This window comes from Neomonachus schauinslandi, chromosome 8 (assembly GCF_002201575.2).
Source record: "Neomonachus schauinslandi chromosome 8, ASM220157v2, whole genome shotgun sequence".
NCBI classification, from domain to species: domain Eukaryota; kingdom Metazoa; phylum Chordata; class Mammalia; order Carnivora; family Phocidae; genus Neomonachus; species Neomonachus schauinslandi.
Genome location: NC_058410.1, coordinates 39,765,791 through 39,781,204, shown reverse-complemented (window position 1 = coordinate 39,781,204; position 15,414 = coordinate 39,765,791). Strand labels below are relative to the sequence as shown.

Sequence of the window (15,414 nt, the reverse complement as noted above, 5' to 3'; positions counted from 1 at the left end):
ATAAACCAAAGGTTCTCAGAATTTACTGTAAACAAGACTCAACTGAAGACCTTGTTAAAATAGAGATTTTTTTTTTCCTTTCTGAATTGCCAGAGAATCTGATTCACAAGATCTAAGATATGGCGGGAATATGAATTTTTAACAAGCTTCACGGTTGATTTTGATGCTGGTGATCTGCAAGTTATTGTTTGTGAAAAGTTGTGTTAAATTAATAAAATGCAATAGAAGGAGAACTTCCTAAGTTCATCAATATCAAACACAATAATAAGAACTGCAGTCATTATAGTTTTATTCTGTCTTTACAATACCTCTCTGTGATAGGTAATATGAGTATCAGTATTTTACCAATAAAGAGGCTGAAACTGTAGTTATCACATTTAAGTTCATCCAGGTAGAAAACGGCAGAACCAGAATTTGGATCCAGGTATGTGTGATTCCAGAGCACAGGCTATAAATCACAATACTGTTTTTAAAGATACAGGGTTCCTACCATCTCTCTAAGTAACAAGAAATGATCAATAATGCCTGGGTCCCCTTTGAAGGAGGGGTTTGGAGGATACATGAAATAAACTGAACTTTTCAGACATTTCCTCCTCATTATTGGAGATTCATGTGGGAATGGATTTTGGGGGATAGAAGATACATAAAGTATCTTCTTTATGTAGGCGAGGACAGGTTACATGAGTATATAATTCCAGATAAAAACCATATAATATTTTCTTGAGTTCCATATGCCAATTTAGAATGGCCTGCTCAGTAATTCTACCTGGATGTCCCATGGGAAACTGTCATGTCCCAGTCTGTCCTGAACACTTCACCTTCCTGCTTCTCCTCCCCAGGCCCGTTTTATTTCAGTGGTTTCCTGTCTTGGTGAATGGCACCTCTGTCTACCTGGATATCTAATTCAGAAAGCTGGAGTCATTTTTCTCACTTGTTGTATCTCAGCATCTATATTAATCAGATACTTTGACCAACTGATTCCCTTCCCATATACTTTTCTGATCTGCTTTTTTCCATCCATTACACCAATGTTTAGTTCCTGCTTTGCAACTTTTTGGACTATTTTCTCTTCTCAAGTGTCTGTAACCAATCTCTGTCTAGTCCAGCAGGATGACAGTTAAATTGATCTTTTAAAATGAACATGTCTATCCCATCCATGGGGAATTCCTTGTCTTCTATAGAAAAAATAAAATAAAATCTCTTAGCTGAGGAGGAAATACTTGTGCTTGTATATGCACAGAATCTCTCTGGAAGGAAAAAACATTGGTTTCCTGTAAGGAGAATGGGGTGCGCAGGGCCAGGATGGAGATTTTCTACCCTATATCATTTTTGTAACTTTCAAATTTTGAAGCATGTAAATGTGTCAAAAATTTTAAAAGGAAATACAGATTCCTTAGCTGGGTGAAATAGCATGATATCAGAGATTTGCAAAGGAAATAAAAACACAATGAGAAAAAAAGGAGGAAAGAAAGGAAAGAACAGAAAGGTTGGATAGGCAAGAATAGAAAATGTTGATAAATGTATCTGCAGGCTGAGTGTATTGCAGGTTTACTTTACTATTCAGTGTTCTATAATAAAAATTTAAGGATACAAATAAATCCCAAGCTTAGCCTACAAGGCACGTCACAATCTGTCCTTTGCATGCCTTTCTATGAGCTGTCCCAGACCCTCTCCATGCCTTCTCTTTTCTCTCCACGCTGCACTACTTATGCTTCTCTGGACCAAATCCCTTTCTTTCTCATCTCCATGCCTTTGCATATGCCAATTCTTTATTGGTAATGTTCTTGCCTTCCTTGCTCATTCTTCCTATTCTTGGGACTTTATCTCCACAGCCACCTCTGCAGAGAAGCCTTTCCTGGGGTCCTCTTCACCTCTTCCAAGAAGAGCTATGCCCTCCTTTCTCTAAGCTTCCACAGTACTCAGCACTGACTTATTTTTTTGGTTCTTATCACATTGTGTAATCAGTATACCTCTTAGAAGCCAGAAACCAGGGCACCTCGTGCAGGCTGTGTGCTTTATAGGGTTCTATGGGCCCTCCTCTGACTACATCTTGCCCTAGGTCTGTGGGGACAACAGGGTGTGGCCACCTGGGTTTTTTTCTCTTACACTCCAGATCCTAGGACCCTGAAATTTTTTCCCCCTGACAGTTCTTTCTCTGCTGCCCGTGACTGCTTGGGCCTCTTGCTGAACGAATCTTCTAGTCTCAGGGGGCGACCAAATTCAACAGGGTAGCTGTTTGTTAGATGAGGTTAGAACTTGGACAAGCAGGCTGGTGTCCCTTTCAGTGTTTGACAGAGCTGGCAGTGCAAGGGGTGCTGTGAGGGTCTGAAGGAGACCCCTATCTGTACTCTTGCAAAAAACTAATGGTGTACTTGGCTTTGATCACTTGTGTTTTATATCTGGCTCCTCTTCAATTACTTTTAATTTTATATCTGTAAACTGAGTCTTGGTAAGACAAGAACTATTTTCTATTACTCTCTGAATCCCCAGTACTTTGGGCAATACCTGATGTGATCCCATAGTTGGGATTTAATAAATCATAGTTGAATGAATAAGTGAAGACAAATGATTTTGAATTTCTAGCAAAATTAATTATGATGACATTTCCCTCTTCTAATTGTGCCAATCCTGAAACATTGTATTTTGAAGAACTAATTATTAGGGGTAGTATTAGCTACTAATTTTATAAAGCACTTGTAAACTGGTACACACACACACACCATTTTATCCTCACACTAACTCTATGAGATGAGTACTATTCCTGACCCATCTTATAGGTAACAAAAGTCATGAAGAGTGAATTTAAGTAACTTCCAAAAATTTACTCAAATGGTAAGAGATGAAACTGAGATTCAAACCCAGAAATTCTAGCACCAGAGTCTTAAGACAGTAAATTGGTCAATTTGTGGTAAAACTTTAAGAATTGCAAGGCACATCCATGTCCATTTGTCCCTGTAATTTCTGCCTTAATTTCCAGGGTATGAAGCTGGTCATCCATCTCGAAGCTGATAGTTACCAATATAAAATTTTAAGAGGAAATTTTTGGTTTTCCAAAAAGCAGCAAGTTGTAATTTCAGGACAAGTAACCTACAACTTAGACATACTAAAACTACTTGAGAAAATATGGATTTTGCTGTTTCTGCTGTTACTATTTTGTTTTATTTCTCTACATTCTATTTTATCTACAATAGAGAAGACCTTAGGAAAAATAAAATACTTGCCTTCTAGAGGAGGTGATGCCGGAGTGGGTCTGGAAGCTTGTTCTGTTGGTAATGGAGATGGTAAGGCTGGGCTTTGTCCTGTGCACACAATGTAGGAGTAGGCATTGAAAAAGAAAAGTATTAACAAATTTAATATCCATGACTAAAATAGCTAGATCTGTCCCCAACATGCATAATTCATAATCCAAAGTATAAATTCATATTATTATGCAATAAGAAAAGTGTTATTAGGTGAGCTCTCTAAGTGGATACATACACAGTTTCCGTTATCTTCAGAGCCATTTCTGAATATATTACTTTTCATAGATGTATATACAATGTTAAATATATCTACTGGACTTCATTAATGAAAAATCTACATGCAATCAAATAAAGCAATTTATTTTCTAAATGCACTTTAAATTATGGAAACTAAAATCACAGAAGCTGAGAGGAATCCTAATATAGAGAAAAACCACCATTTTTTTTTCATTTAACTAAAAATTCTCAAATGATATAATAAGGCAATAAAAGAAGGTTAAAATTCATGGGCCTTTTGATATTGAACAGGTACATTTTCTCCAGCCAAAATAAATGACCTGCAGTTAAGTAAATAATGGGCCAAAGAGAAAATATATTCAGTTTTATAGAGTCTTGAAAGGCTCCCTCAAATCTCGGGGCTTATTATGAACTGTATAAAAACCCACAATTGTTTCTGAGTGCTTCCTTATCCCAAGCGATTTCTTTAATTAACCAAAACCATCCAGGCCATGAACTGTAAACATTAACTAACATATGATCCCATATGAAATGCTAGCAAAATGTTTTATCATTAATTTTCATTCCACAAACTTCTGCTGTGTGTTTCTTTTAAATCCAGGAACTGAGGTGGGCTTATGCACCTTTGAAAATCTCACTGACACCTAGATATTATCAAATGTCAGCAGACCTCCCTGCTTACCGGAAGTTTTCCTTTTTTAGAATTTGTCAAAATTAGTTTGCTCTGGTGAGTTGTGCAGTAGCAAGCAGAGCAATTGGAGTGGCGTACACACCAGCCTCTGTGGGGGTAAGAAGGGCAACAGCCCAGGCCCTTGTGCCAAAGAGAGGCGAGTCTCCACTCATTAGCGGATTTCCTCATAGTTAAGACCCATCCAGGTGGGTTGTTGAGCATGTTCAAGTATGCATAAAAGCGCCTTGTTTCATAACATGCAGGCCATATACCTAGAAAAGTATCAACCCATATTATCATCCATTTTTTTTCCTCCTGAGAGCAAAGATTTGATAGAAACATATTGCAAGATGCAAGTTCCTCTTTCAGTGTACAAAGAAAAGGTGAGGCTGGGCACTCTAAAAAAAAGTTTGATCTCCATGATTTTTCCCTAACTAACATTTATATACTGCTTACTCTATGCCTAGAATAATCCCAATCGGTTTTGATATATTAAGTTATTTAACCTTCACAAGATCCTTAGGATGTGGGTGTATTTTCACTTTACAGATTGAAAACTAAAGTGAACAGGTTTTCAGGCCATTCAGCAGCTAAGAAGTGGAGCTGAATTTCCATGGAGGCTCCAGATTTGAGGTGCTTAAAGCCTCCTTCAGACTGCCTAGGGCGAGAAAAGGCTCATCTTTTATAAGGAGGTCCATGAGTGCAGGTGGGACAGACGCATGAAGCTCCCACCCTGAGTCTCCACCTTCTTTGTGAGTCAAAGGGATATATGCATGTAAATATCCATTCCCAAGTCTTGCCTGAGAGCTGTTCTTGAAAAACTATTTCTAAGATAGGTTGATATTTTGCAACTCTTAAATCTAGGGATAATCTAGATTTAGGAAGGAGTTAACTAAATGATTAAAGCTTAAAATACAAGCGGCCATGAATATAAATCAATTGTTTCCAAATACCGAGGCTTTCAAAAATATCTTCATAGGATGGTTCCTGTTCAATCTAAACCACTTTTTCCCTGTCATATACTTTCCCGAACAGTGATGATGTAAAATCACAATCCTTTATAGTCTTGATAAGCTTTTTAGAAATGTATTTCAAAAGGAAATTCTTTCCAGAGGAATTATTCATACTTTATAACTCTAAAATATTTTTAGATTTTCTTGGAAGAACTATAAAGTCATTATTTTATTTTAAAAACATTTTAGTGAGCACTTCTTATGTGCCAATACCAAAAACATTAAACTCCAGCCATGCCTTCAAGAGGTTTCCAATATACTGACTAAAACAGACTTAGATCATTATAATAGATTGCTCTACTACAGTGTGATGATGGGAAATAATATATACAGAGGGGATGTTGCAGAAAGACCCCTGGAGGAGATCAACTGTAACCTGCATTTAAAGACCTGAAACGAGTTTGCTGGGTAAAGAAATAAGGAGAGGAAGTGTTTGCTTACAGAGAGAATCTGGTGAAAACAAGGCACGGATGCCAAAATATGGAGGACTCCTAAAACAAACAATCTGGTGCTTTCTGCAGCAGAAAGTATGATATCCAGTTTATAATAGAAATTCTCTATGGCTGTAATCAACTATATTATGCTCCCTACAATGGCTGACTGTATCGTTGTGAGGCAATGGACACAGCGGGGAAGTAGGATCAAAGAAAAAGAGAAAGAAAAAACCAGAAGTCTTCTTGCCTCCATAGTGACAGCTATAAGTCACCCTGGCAGGGGAATTATTAGCTCAGAACAAATTTCTGTTGTGGTAGGGAGCACCAAAACAAACCAGATACGTCATCCTTGAGCACGACGCATGACTTAAAGAAGAGTCTTTTATGTTCAAATAATGTCAGGGAATATTGTCGAAATCAGAGACCATCTTATATATGAATAAATGTATAATAAATTATGCTAATATAATGTTATACTAATAATAGAACTTTATAGTAAAGAGTTGTTTAGTATAAAGACTATATGTTTAAAGTCAAATGGTGAGAGTTTGTATAAGTGAGAGTTTCAGCTTTATCACTTAGAGTCTGGGTAAACTTGAAAATCTCATGGAGAATCCAAGCCTCAGTTTAGGGCCTTTATAAAATGAGGAGAGTTTTCCGTGCTGTTATGGGGATTAAGTGATGCAGCATCTCACACATAGTAAATACTCAAAATACTAACTTTTCAATAATGAATTTATAATTTATATCCCATCTAATTACACAAGAGGCCTTGAAACAGACTCTGAAGTACATAAACAAAGACATAACAACAGGTAAAATTAAACATGACTGAAATAGCAGAACTCATTTACAGGAAAGAAGCTTATAATTTTATTAGGCATATATTCCTTTGGAATTCCTGAGGACTGTTACTCTCCAAAAGAACGATTTAGGTTGCTGAAATTTACGTTGGAACTCTAAAGGTGCCCTTCATTTTATAAGCTATTACCTGAAAATCCCTCTGACATTCGAACATAGTGAATTGGCTTTATTTTTGTTTCTTGAGTGATTTGGGCTGGCTTATTTCCATAATACCTGAATGGCATGTTTGTAAGCTGCCAATATTTTATTGTTCTGAGTTTTTTTCTCACACAAGTCAATTTGATTGTTTTTGGCTTAGTCAAATTCCACTGGAGATAGAAGGCAGTGTGCATTCCTTCTAATGATCTAAGTTACCAATGTTTTCTTTACATTGCTAGAAATGATGAATGGAATTACTCAGAATCTCAAGTCAAGTAGGAGGCTAGGAGCTGAATTCAGATAACATGAGGTAAAAAAACAACTCACTATACTAAAATTTAATTCATCTGATTTCTTTATCAAAGGATATTCCCTGAAACATTTCTATACAACTAAAGCCTACCCCCTAAATCTTGAAACAAATGTCGAGGAGATATTTTTCTCTAATGCCTGATAGATATTTAATTCCTTAGGCCACTATTGCATTCTCCTGGAGGTACTGAGTATATCCAGAAGATCATAAACTCTTTGGAAGGCCTGCCAACAATGAATGGTGATAGATTCTGGGATAGAGAAGGTGTCATTTTAGTAAGTGACCATTGAGTTAAAACTCACTTACATTTTTAAAAAATACAATGTAAAAGATAATTACAGATTCCTATTTGTTCTTTCAGTTTCATAAAAATCAGTTGTGAATCTCTGACTAACAGTGAAGCGGGGAGATCTGAATTTAGTAAGAAAATGATGGTTAAGTTTGCTAAAGCAATAACATTAGTTGTATGCATTGCACAAGGTTCCTAGACTAAGTATTTTTATAACATGAGGAATAACATTTTTAAAATTTGGAATTGAACAAATAGTAAAATTAAATATGGTTTTATATCTTAGGCTGAGATATGTGATTGTGCTCGTGTCCTTTATTAAAAAAGGGACATTTTGATCTCCAAGTCTCCTTACTGAGTGTCTTTCCCTTGCCATGTAGTTTTGGGAGGGGATCAGAAGGATTTGAGGTGTCAACCACTCCTCCCTTTCCTACCCCATCTATTAAAACAAAAATTTTAGGGCGCCTGGGTGGCTCAGTTGGTTAAGCGACTGCCTTCGGCTCAGGTCATGATCCTGGAGTCCCGGGATCAAGTCCCGCATCGGGCTCCCTGCTCGGCAGGGAGTCTGCTTCTCCCTCTGACCCTCCCCTCTCTCATGCTCTCTGTCTCTCATTCTCTCTGTCTCAAATAAATAAATAAAATCTTTAAAAAAAAAACAAAAAACAAACAAAAAAAAATTTTAGACCCTTCATACAGTAATCCCAGGTTTATGAATTTGCCCATGAAATGAGGACCTCATCAGTAAGGAACCACCTGAAGAAGTTCAGGAGTTCATACGAGGTGGGTGGATCAAGGAGGTGTTCACTCCAATATAAGCATCTTTATACCTGCCACTCATGAATTGCTAAATCCTACACAGCTACTTTGCATACCTTGTACATGGTCTTGTGGAGGGGGTACTCAGTAAACAGGCTTTATCACTTAACTTGGTCTCAGTTGTTTCAAGGATTTAGAGAACAATAATCTCTGCTCCAGCTGGGTTTTTGTGAGTGTTCATGGGCATCATAGTGCAAACAAAATCACTGGGGGAGCACAGTGAAGACAGAGAAAGGCCATGTTGTTAAGGAGCCTATGTTAGAGATGGAGGGAGACAGGCGATAAACAAGCAAGACATAAATTTCCAATCTCAGGAATGTAGGGACATCAAAATGGAGTGGTGAGGCTGACAATGCCTTGGAGAAAGAGATCATGCTAAATTGGACAGAAAAGGAAGAGTAGGGCCACTGTGAAACAGGATTTCACTAACCTATGAAGCTTTGTGCAGATTAGAAAAATGCATCCTTTCTGAGTGTGTGTGGTCCATCACAGCAAGGTTTGGCCAGGAAAACCTGCTTAGTGCAAAATTAAGAGGCAGTTGCAGCTCCAGTCCAGGGCATGCTGTCTTGGGGTGGAGGAATCAGAATGGAGGTCTATGTGTAAGGACACAAACTGCACAAATGCATAATATAGGAAGTGGCCCTGCCTCCAAGGAGAGCAAACTCCAGTTCTGACTTGAATACAACGGAGCAAACCTCAGGAAGATCTCTGATAAAAGGATTCTTGACATGGTAAAGCAAGACAAAAAGCCTAAGCTAGGGACCAGCCTGGCTTGCTTAAAGGTCATTGGTGATGGAGAACAGAGACAAGCTCATATCAGAGTCTTCTAGGCTGTTCCGGTGAGTTTGGATTTGTCCTAAGGGCAATGGTAAGCTTTTGTAGGGTTTTAGCACAGCATGTAGGTTTTTAAACCTTGCTGGCTACTGTGTGAACAAAACAATGCACAGAAAAGGATATGACAGGCAGCAAGAGATCAGGTGGAGACTATTGAAATAATGCAGGTGAAGAAGTGACGTGGGCTTGGATTAGGTGGGTTGAGGTTCTTTCATTCATGCAACAAGTATTTTTTGAATGCCTGCTGAGTACCAGGCACTTTCCTTGGATATGGAGTTATAGCAGTGAACAATAGAGACAAAATCACCCATTTCGTGGGGCTGAGATTCTAATGGACAAAACATAGCAAATAAGTAAGATGGAAATAAGTATCCTATCAAAAATATATCAAGAAAGAGTAATAAGGAATGCTATTCAGAGTAATGGGTAGTGTTTTTTAATATACGATCAATGAAAAACACAGAAGCTATAGGTAAGTGGAAGGATTCAGAGTACATTTTGACATAAACCCAATAGGACTATTAAATGAATTTAATGTAGGAAGTGAGGGAAAGAAATCATTTCACTTGAGCTTCTGGGAACAAATAAGAACACCCAGATAAGGGCAAGGAATTTTCCATTTACCCAGCTAGGTGCTGTTTATGGACTAACTGCTTAGTCATTGTTGTCACTTGGATTATATAGTTTTCAGTTTTGCCAGAGGTCTTGTGTAGAGGACACTGAAGTAGAAGCCGTAGTTACTTTATTGGGTTATTCCAACAATATATCTCATTGGTAATTAATTTTCAAGTTTTTTTTATGATTTTAGAAAAGTTTTAAGCAAATGGATTATTTAGTATAAATTGGCTACACAACCCTACTATAAGGGTTTTAAAACACCGAAAGCTTCAACTTTTTAGATCAAAGAACCTCCTCCAGGCCAAAATGTTTCTACGGGAAAGATTTCTTTGCATCCTGATAGAAAGCTTCCCTAATATTTCCATGTGTTATATATTTGCATATTCACTTTGATGGAAAGCATGGAATAGTAGCCAAATGCATATTTCATACAGTCTTTTGATTAAAAATGATAAAGGTAACATTAGTGTTTTTTTTCTCTACCTCTCCAATTTATGAAGTAGAAATAATTTTTCATGGAACAGTCAACTAAAAAAAGGAAATAAGATTGATTCAAGATCATATCATTGTTCTCTTTATCCTTATACCTTGATTATGATAGAATACCTGATGTTTGGGACGTAACAAAAACAGAGGCACAGGATAATGATCATAGAATTTTGGGGTGTAGGAGACACCTTTGAAATCAACTATTCCAACACCCTGATTTTTTAGATGGAAAAAAAAATGGTCCCTGGAAGGATAAATAGCTTAACAAAATCATGCATTGAGAGCAGCTCCAATTTAAGATTAAGGTTTTTATCCACACCATTTTATTTTTCTATTTATTTAATATCCATTCAGAAGGCCAAGATAAATGCCGATTATTTTATCTATTATCATCAATGGATCATAACCCTTGAAAGATCTGTAAGTATTTACTTCATGCTATAAAGAGTTTTATAGTTTTCTTCAGGGGTTGTGCTTTGTTTAACCTTAATTACAGATGCTGAATTGACCTCAGGGGACCATCAAAAAGGCTCACTACTTAAATCAATCTTTTTGTTACCTGACCTCATTTCCACAAGTCTAGATAGACTTTCAAGTAAGAGGCTTTCAAAATTTTCAGAATTATTGTTTCTTCACTTTTCTTAGTTTCTTCTAGTTATCCAAACCATATGTCTTTGAAACCCACAGCAAATCATATTTGCACACAAAGTCAACCAAGGGACAGAGAGTAAAGATGGAAGAAGGAGACAAATAGGTAAAACGAATTACATGTTTTTCTTTTAGTGCAGTCAAAGCTGGGAAGGAAAGAGATTAATGAGGCAAGTTAGATGGACTGCAGTCTCAATTAAAAGAAATAAAAATAAAATCTTAGAATGCACTCATGCACTTAGAAATGCAAATATCCTACTTGCTATCTAATCACATATCTCTGGAATTGTAAATTCTCACTGATGAAACTTCCTAGAACTGGGCTTATTCTAGTGATTCCTCATAACTTGGCCATTTTATCACCTCCTTGATTCTCTTCCATACACGCCCCTCACAGCTCCACATGTTCCCAGAGCAGTCAGGAGGCACTTTATCTTCTGATCCTCAATGTTTATTGTTTGTTTATTTACAAGTTTTGGCTTTTCTTCCTCCCCATCCCTCCAACCCCCCCCTTTTTTTTTTTCTAATCTTCACTAGACTATGAGCAACTTAAGAACAGAATCTGGAACAGCAATATATACTTGGGAAAGGAAAATGAATAATTAAAGGAGAAAATGAATGATTAACTGAATGAGTGAATCAGTAAATGTTGCTAAATGCTACTCAGTCACACTGTTTCTAGAATGTTTGCATATGAACAGACTGAACTATAGTTTTTTTAGTTCTTGATTGAGTACAAAATACTTCCAACAAAATAATGAAATTTTATTTATTTATTTATTTATTTATTCATTCATTCATTTTAAAATCATTTATAGTTCCAAACCAAAGCATTTTCTTCTGTGAGAATCTTTACCTATTTATGAATGGAACAGCAATCTTTCCATGAAAGTGAAACATTATTGTGTTTAACCATGGCTAGTGGGAAAAAAATGAGCTAAAGCCCAAAGATGAGGAGAAGTAGCTTCATTAGGTAGTTCAATCAAGATATAATACTTGCAATATATTCTGAATACCTACAGGTCCTCTCAAGTGAAAAGAAGACTATATAAATTATCCACTGAGGTATTTTTCAACCCAAATAATTCTGCACCTATAGATGTAACTTGAATGGTTTCAGTGCCAAACATTGAAATACAAAGAAGTTGAACAACTTGTTAAATTCACCCAAGTGACTTATAAATAGGACGCATGTATGCAGATTGTCGATGCTGATCTTTGCCAGCAGCATGTTGTCTTTGTGTTTTGCATTTATTTTAGAAATAGTATAAAGAGACAAGGAATGAACAAAATATATAACAACATTTAGAATAATAGTAAGTGCTAAACAATTTCAATTACAGGAAATTATTATGTTGTTATATTATGCTTTAGAATTCTATAGTCAATGATATCATTTTATAATAATTAAAAAAACAGATCTTAAATGCAGTGCTCTGTATTATAATGAAATGATATTATTAATGAACATTTTAAATCTTGTTCCATTTGAAGATGACTTAAAGTGCAAATAATGCATGTTTTTGACCATTGGTTATGTTAATTCAGTATTCAACATTATAATGAACTGAAGTTAGGTCTCTGAGATGTTGTTTTCCAATGTCAAAAATATCTAACATTCTTTACCAAAATGGGGATGCCTACTTTCTAAAGTGTTGAGTAGTTCGAGAAGCTATAGAATAAAAATGGCTCATCTTACTAAAATCAACTTTTCGCAGTATTATTTATAATAGCCAACATATGAAAACTGCCCAACTGTCCATCAACAAATGAATGAATAAAGAAAATGTGATATATGTATATACTGGAATTGGAATCTATTTATCTGTCTATCGATCTATCATCTATAGAAATAGAATGGAATATTATTCAGTCATAAAAAGAAAAAATTCTGCCATTTGCAGAAATACGGACCGACCTAGAGGGTATCATGTTAAGTGGAATAAGCCAGACAGAGAAAGACAAATACCATATGATCTCACGTGTGGAATCTAACATTATAGAATTTATAGATACAGAGAACAAATTGGTGATTGCCAGAGGTGGAGGAGGTGAAGGGTGGGTGAAATGAGTGAAGATAGCCTAAAGGTACAAGTTTCCAATAAAAGATAAATTTAAGTCCCGGGAATGTAATGTACAGTATAGTGACTATAGTATTGCTTATAAATTGCTAAGAGATTAGATCTTAAGGGTTTTCATCATAAGAAAAAGAATTGTAACTATGTGAAAAAATTTATGTTAACTTATTGTGGTAATCATTTCACAATATATACATATAGCAAATCATCATTGTATACTTAAAATTAATATAATATGTCAATTATCTCAGTAAAACTGAAAAAAATCGAAGGGATCTAAATAAACTATATGCTTTAGTTAATTTAAAAAAAAGAAATCAACTCTTTTCCATGGCAAATATTTAAAATGTTGTATTTGTGTGTGAATTTTAACTACATAATTGAGTAGAACTAAAAATACAGTTTTCAAGATAAATCACAAAATCTCAATAAAATTTTGAGTTAAAATCAAATTGAGTTAAAACCTTGAGTTTCATTTATATCCCTAGGCATGCCCTTCCTCCCTCACACATTAGCATACTAACAAATAATGCGCTATTATTCCTTTAATTTAATTGGCCATTGTTGTTAATACAAAAGAATCGGTTCTAATAAGGTTGTTGTTTACCAAACAGGTAATTATAACATAGCCTATATCTAAATATGAGTACCTTTAATGTGTCAGAGCTCTCAAGTCAAAATGTAAATAGTTCAGGCTTTATATTCAGCATTACTTTTGAGAGATCCAGCACACTTTAGAGATTCCCTCAAAGATGGAAAATCAAGTCACACCGAATTGTTGATCATTGGGAATATGAGTAACCAGAAAGGTGAGGCAATAAGAGAAAAGATGGCTCCCAAAAGAAAATCATTACATTTACAGATCATATTAAAATAATTTACAAGTAGAATAACAAATTCACTTCTTAAGAGATAGGAGGCTTGACATTTTTGTCAACCATCTAAACATGAAGAACAAATAATGGCTCCTTCTCTCTTCTGTCTTTTCTGGTTGTTGGATTTTAGGATCTACCAAAGATGTTCCTGACAAAGAGTGGCTGGCACAGCGGATTGCTAAATCAATGCCTAAACTGCTCGAATCTGTTCTTTTCATTCGCAGTAACTTCAGGACCCACCAACAGCCTTAGAGATAAATTTATTCTATGCTCTCCTCCGTCTCAATTTGCTGTCACTCTAACCATTAGGAATAAAATATACTTCAAAATCCAATCGAGGAGCTGTGTGATATTTTATAAGGCCTATGGTCAGTTTAAAAGTAAAACATATCCAAGATTCCTTCAGTAATTTTGGTGAAAAGCCATTTGTGCTCTTGGGTAGGAAGTCACGGTCCCCTCTGCCTGGGGTTTCTATACCAGATTCCTTTCACTGACCAACCAACAAAGACATCTGAAAGTTATCAGCAGATCGCCTGCTTTCTTTGGTAGTTGTACTGACATTTAGGAGAGCATGTCAAATTTGCATTATATGAGAAATGGAGATTGTGAGTTTTTCTTAAATTATAACACTTAGAAAACAGAGTGAAGAAAAAAAAGAAGACCTAAGAGGCAGTGACCCCCCCCCCGTTTTTAAATATATTTATAATTCTCGCTGTTGCTGGACACAATATCCAGCCATCCAAGCAAATTCTGAAATTTCCTCTTGGTTCAATTCCCTAATCTATGAAATAGGAAAATTGTAACCCAGCTCCTAGGTTTTGATAAGAACCCAATGAGATGATCCATGTCCAGACTTTAGCACAGCCCCTGGCCTGACATACCATTAGGATTTGATAAGTGGTAAATCTTTCCATTGTCTTCATCAACCTTGTCATCATCATCATCTCTGATCATTCTCAAAAATCCTTAAAGGGTAGGTAGCTGCGGGAAAGTATGTGTATGACTGAGCTTTCCTTTGGCTCTAGTTAAGCCATGTTAACCAAGGCTCTTTGTGACTTTCCTTTCTCCTTATCCTCAAAGCAGAGAGATACTTTTTTAAGCTATTGCATGGCATTTGAAAAAAAACGGTGTTGCTTTTCTTTCATACAGGGATCTCATTCATATAAAATAAAATCAATTTGGCACTTTTCAACCACCCTGTTTAGCTATTTCCACACCACACAGGACTTGGCAAAGGGAAGGGATGTTGCAACTGTCCTATCCTTTGTCTCCACCTGTGGGAAAATTTCTTTCTTCTCTCTTTTTTTTTTTTTTTGTTAATTGTCTCTGACACATGCAAATATTCCATGTTCACAAACAATTCGAAGAGATATGAAAAGCCTGAGGACAAATCATAGAGCCAATTAAAAAGAGACCTTCTGGTTTTGGAATTTATCTCAGGAGGAGACAAAGGATTTATCGTTTTGTTTTAGCAGAGAATTCTCTACTGGGTGCTTTAGAAAAGATGATAAAACCCCACACTTTTTCAACTACAGGCATATAACATAAACTTAAGTATTTCGACACTTGCACTTGATAGATTAAGGATAAATGGTAACATGTTAATAATTACCATTTAATAGGCTTAACACCACAATTAAATTCACAAATATATTCTCCCTTGAATGACACATTTGGAAGTCATCCAACTTCTCTTCCTGTTTTAAATTGTGTATAATTGATACTATTTTGTCATTTAAAACAATATGCACTGCTTATCCACTGTGCCAGGAGGCTATTTATAATTATACAAAAAAATAATATTCTTCTGGGAGAAAATCATCATTAATATAACCCCATCATGAATAATGGGAAAT

General features: G+C 35.9%; 1 protein-coding gene across 1 annotated transcript in view; it reads right to left on the bottom strand.

Moving 5' to 3' along the window:
- TRDN (triadin) overlaps positions 1–15,414 on the bottom strand; it is a 394,231-nt gene that overhangs the window by 182,938 nt on the left and 195,879 nt on the right. The window contains 1 exon segment of the mRNA XM_044917545.1: positions 3,218–3,299. Coding sequence (XP_044773480.1) covers positions 3,218–3,299 — 82 coding nt within the window.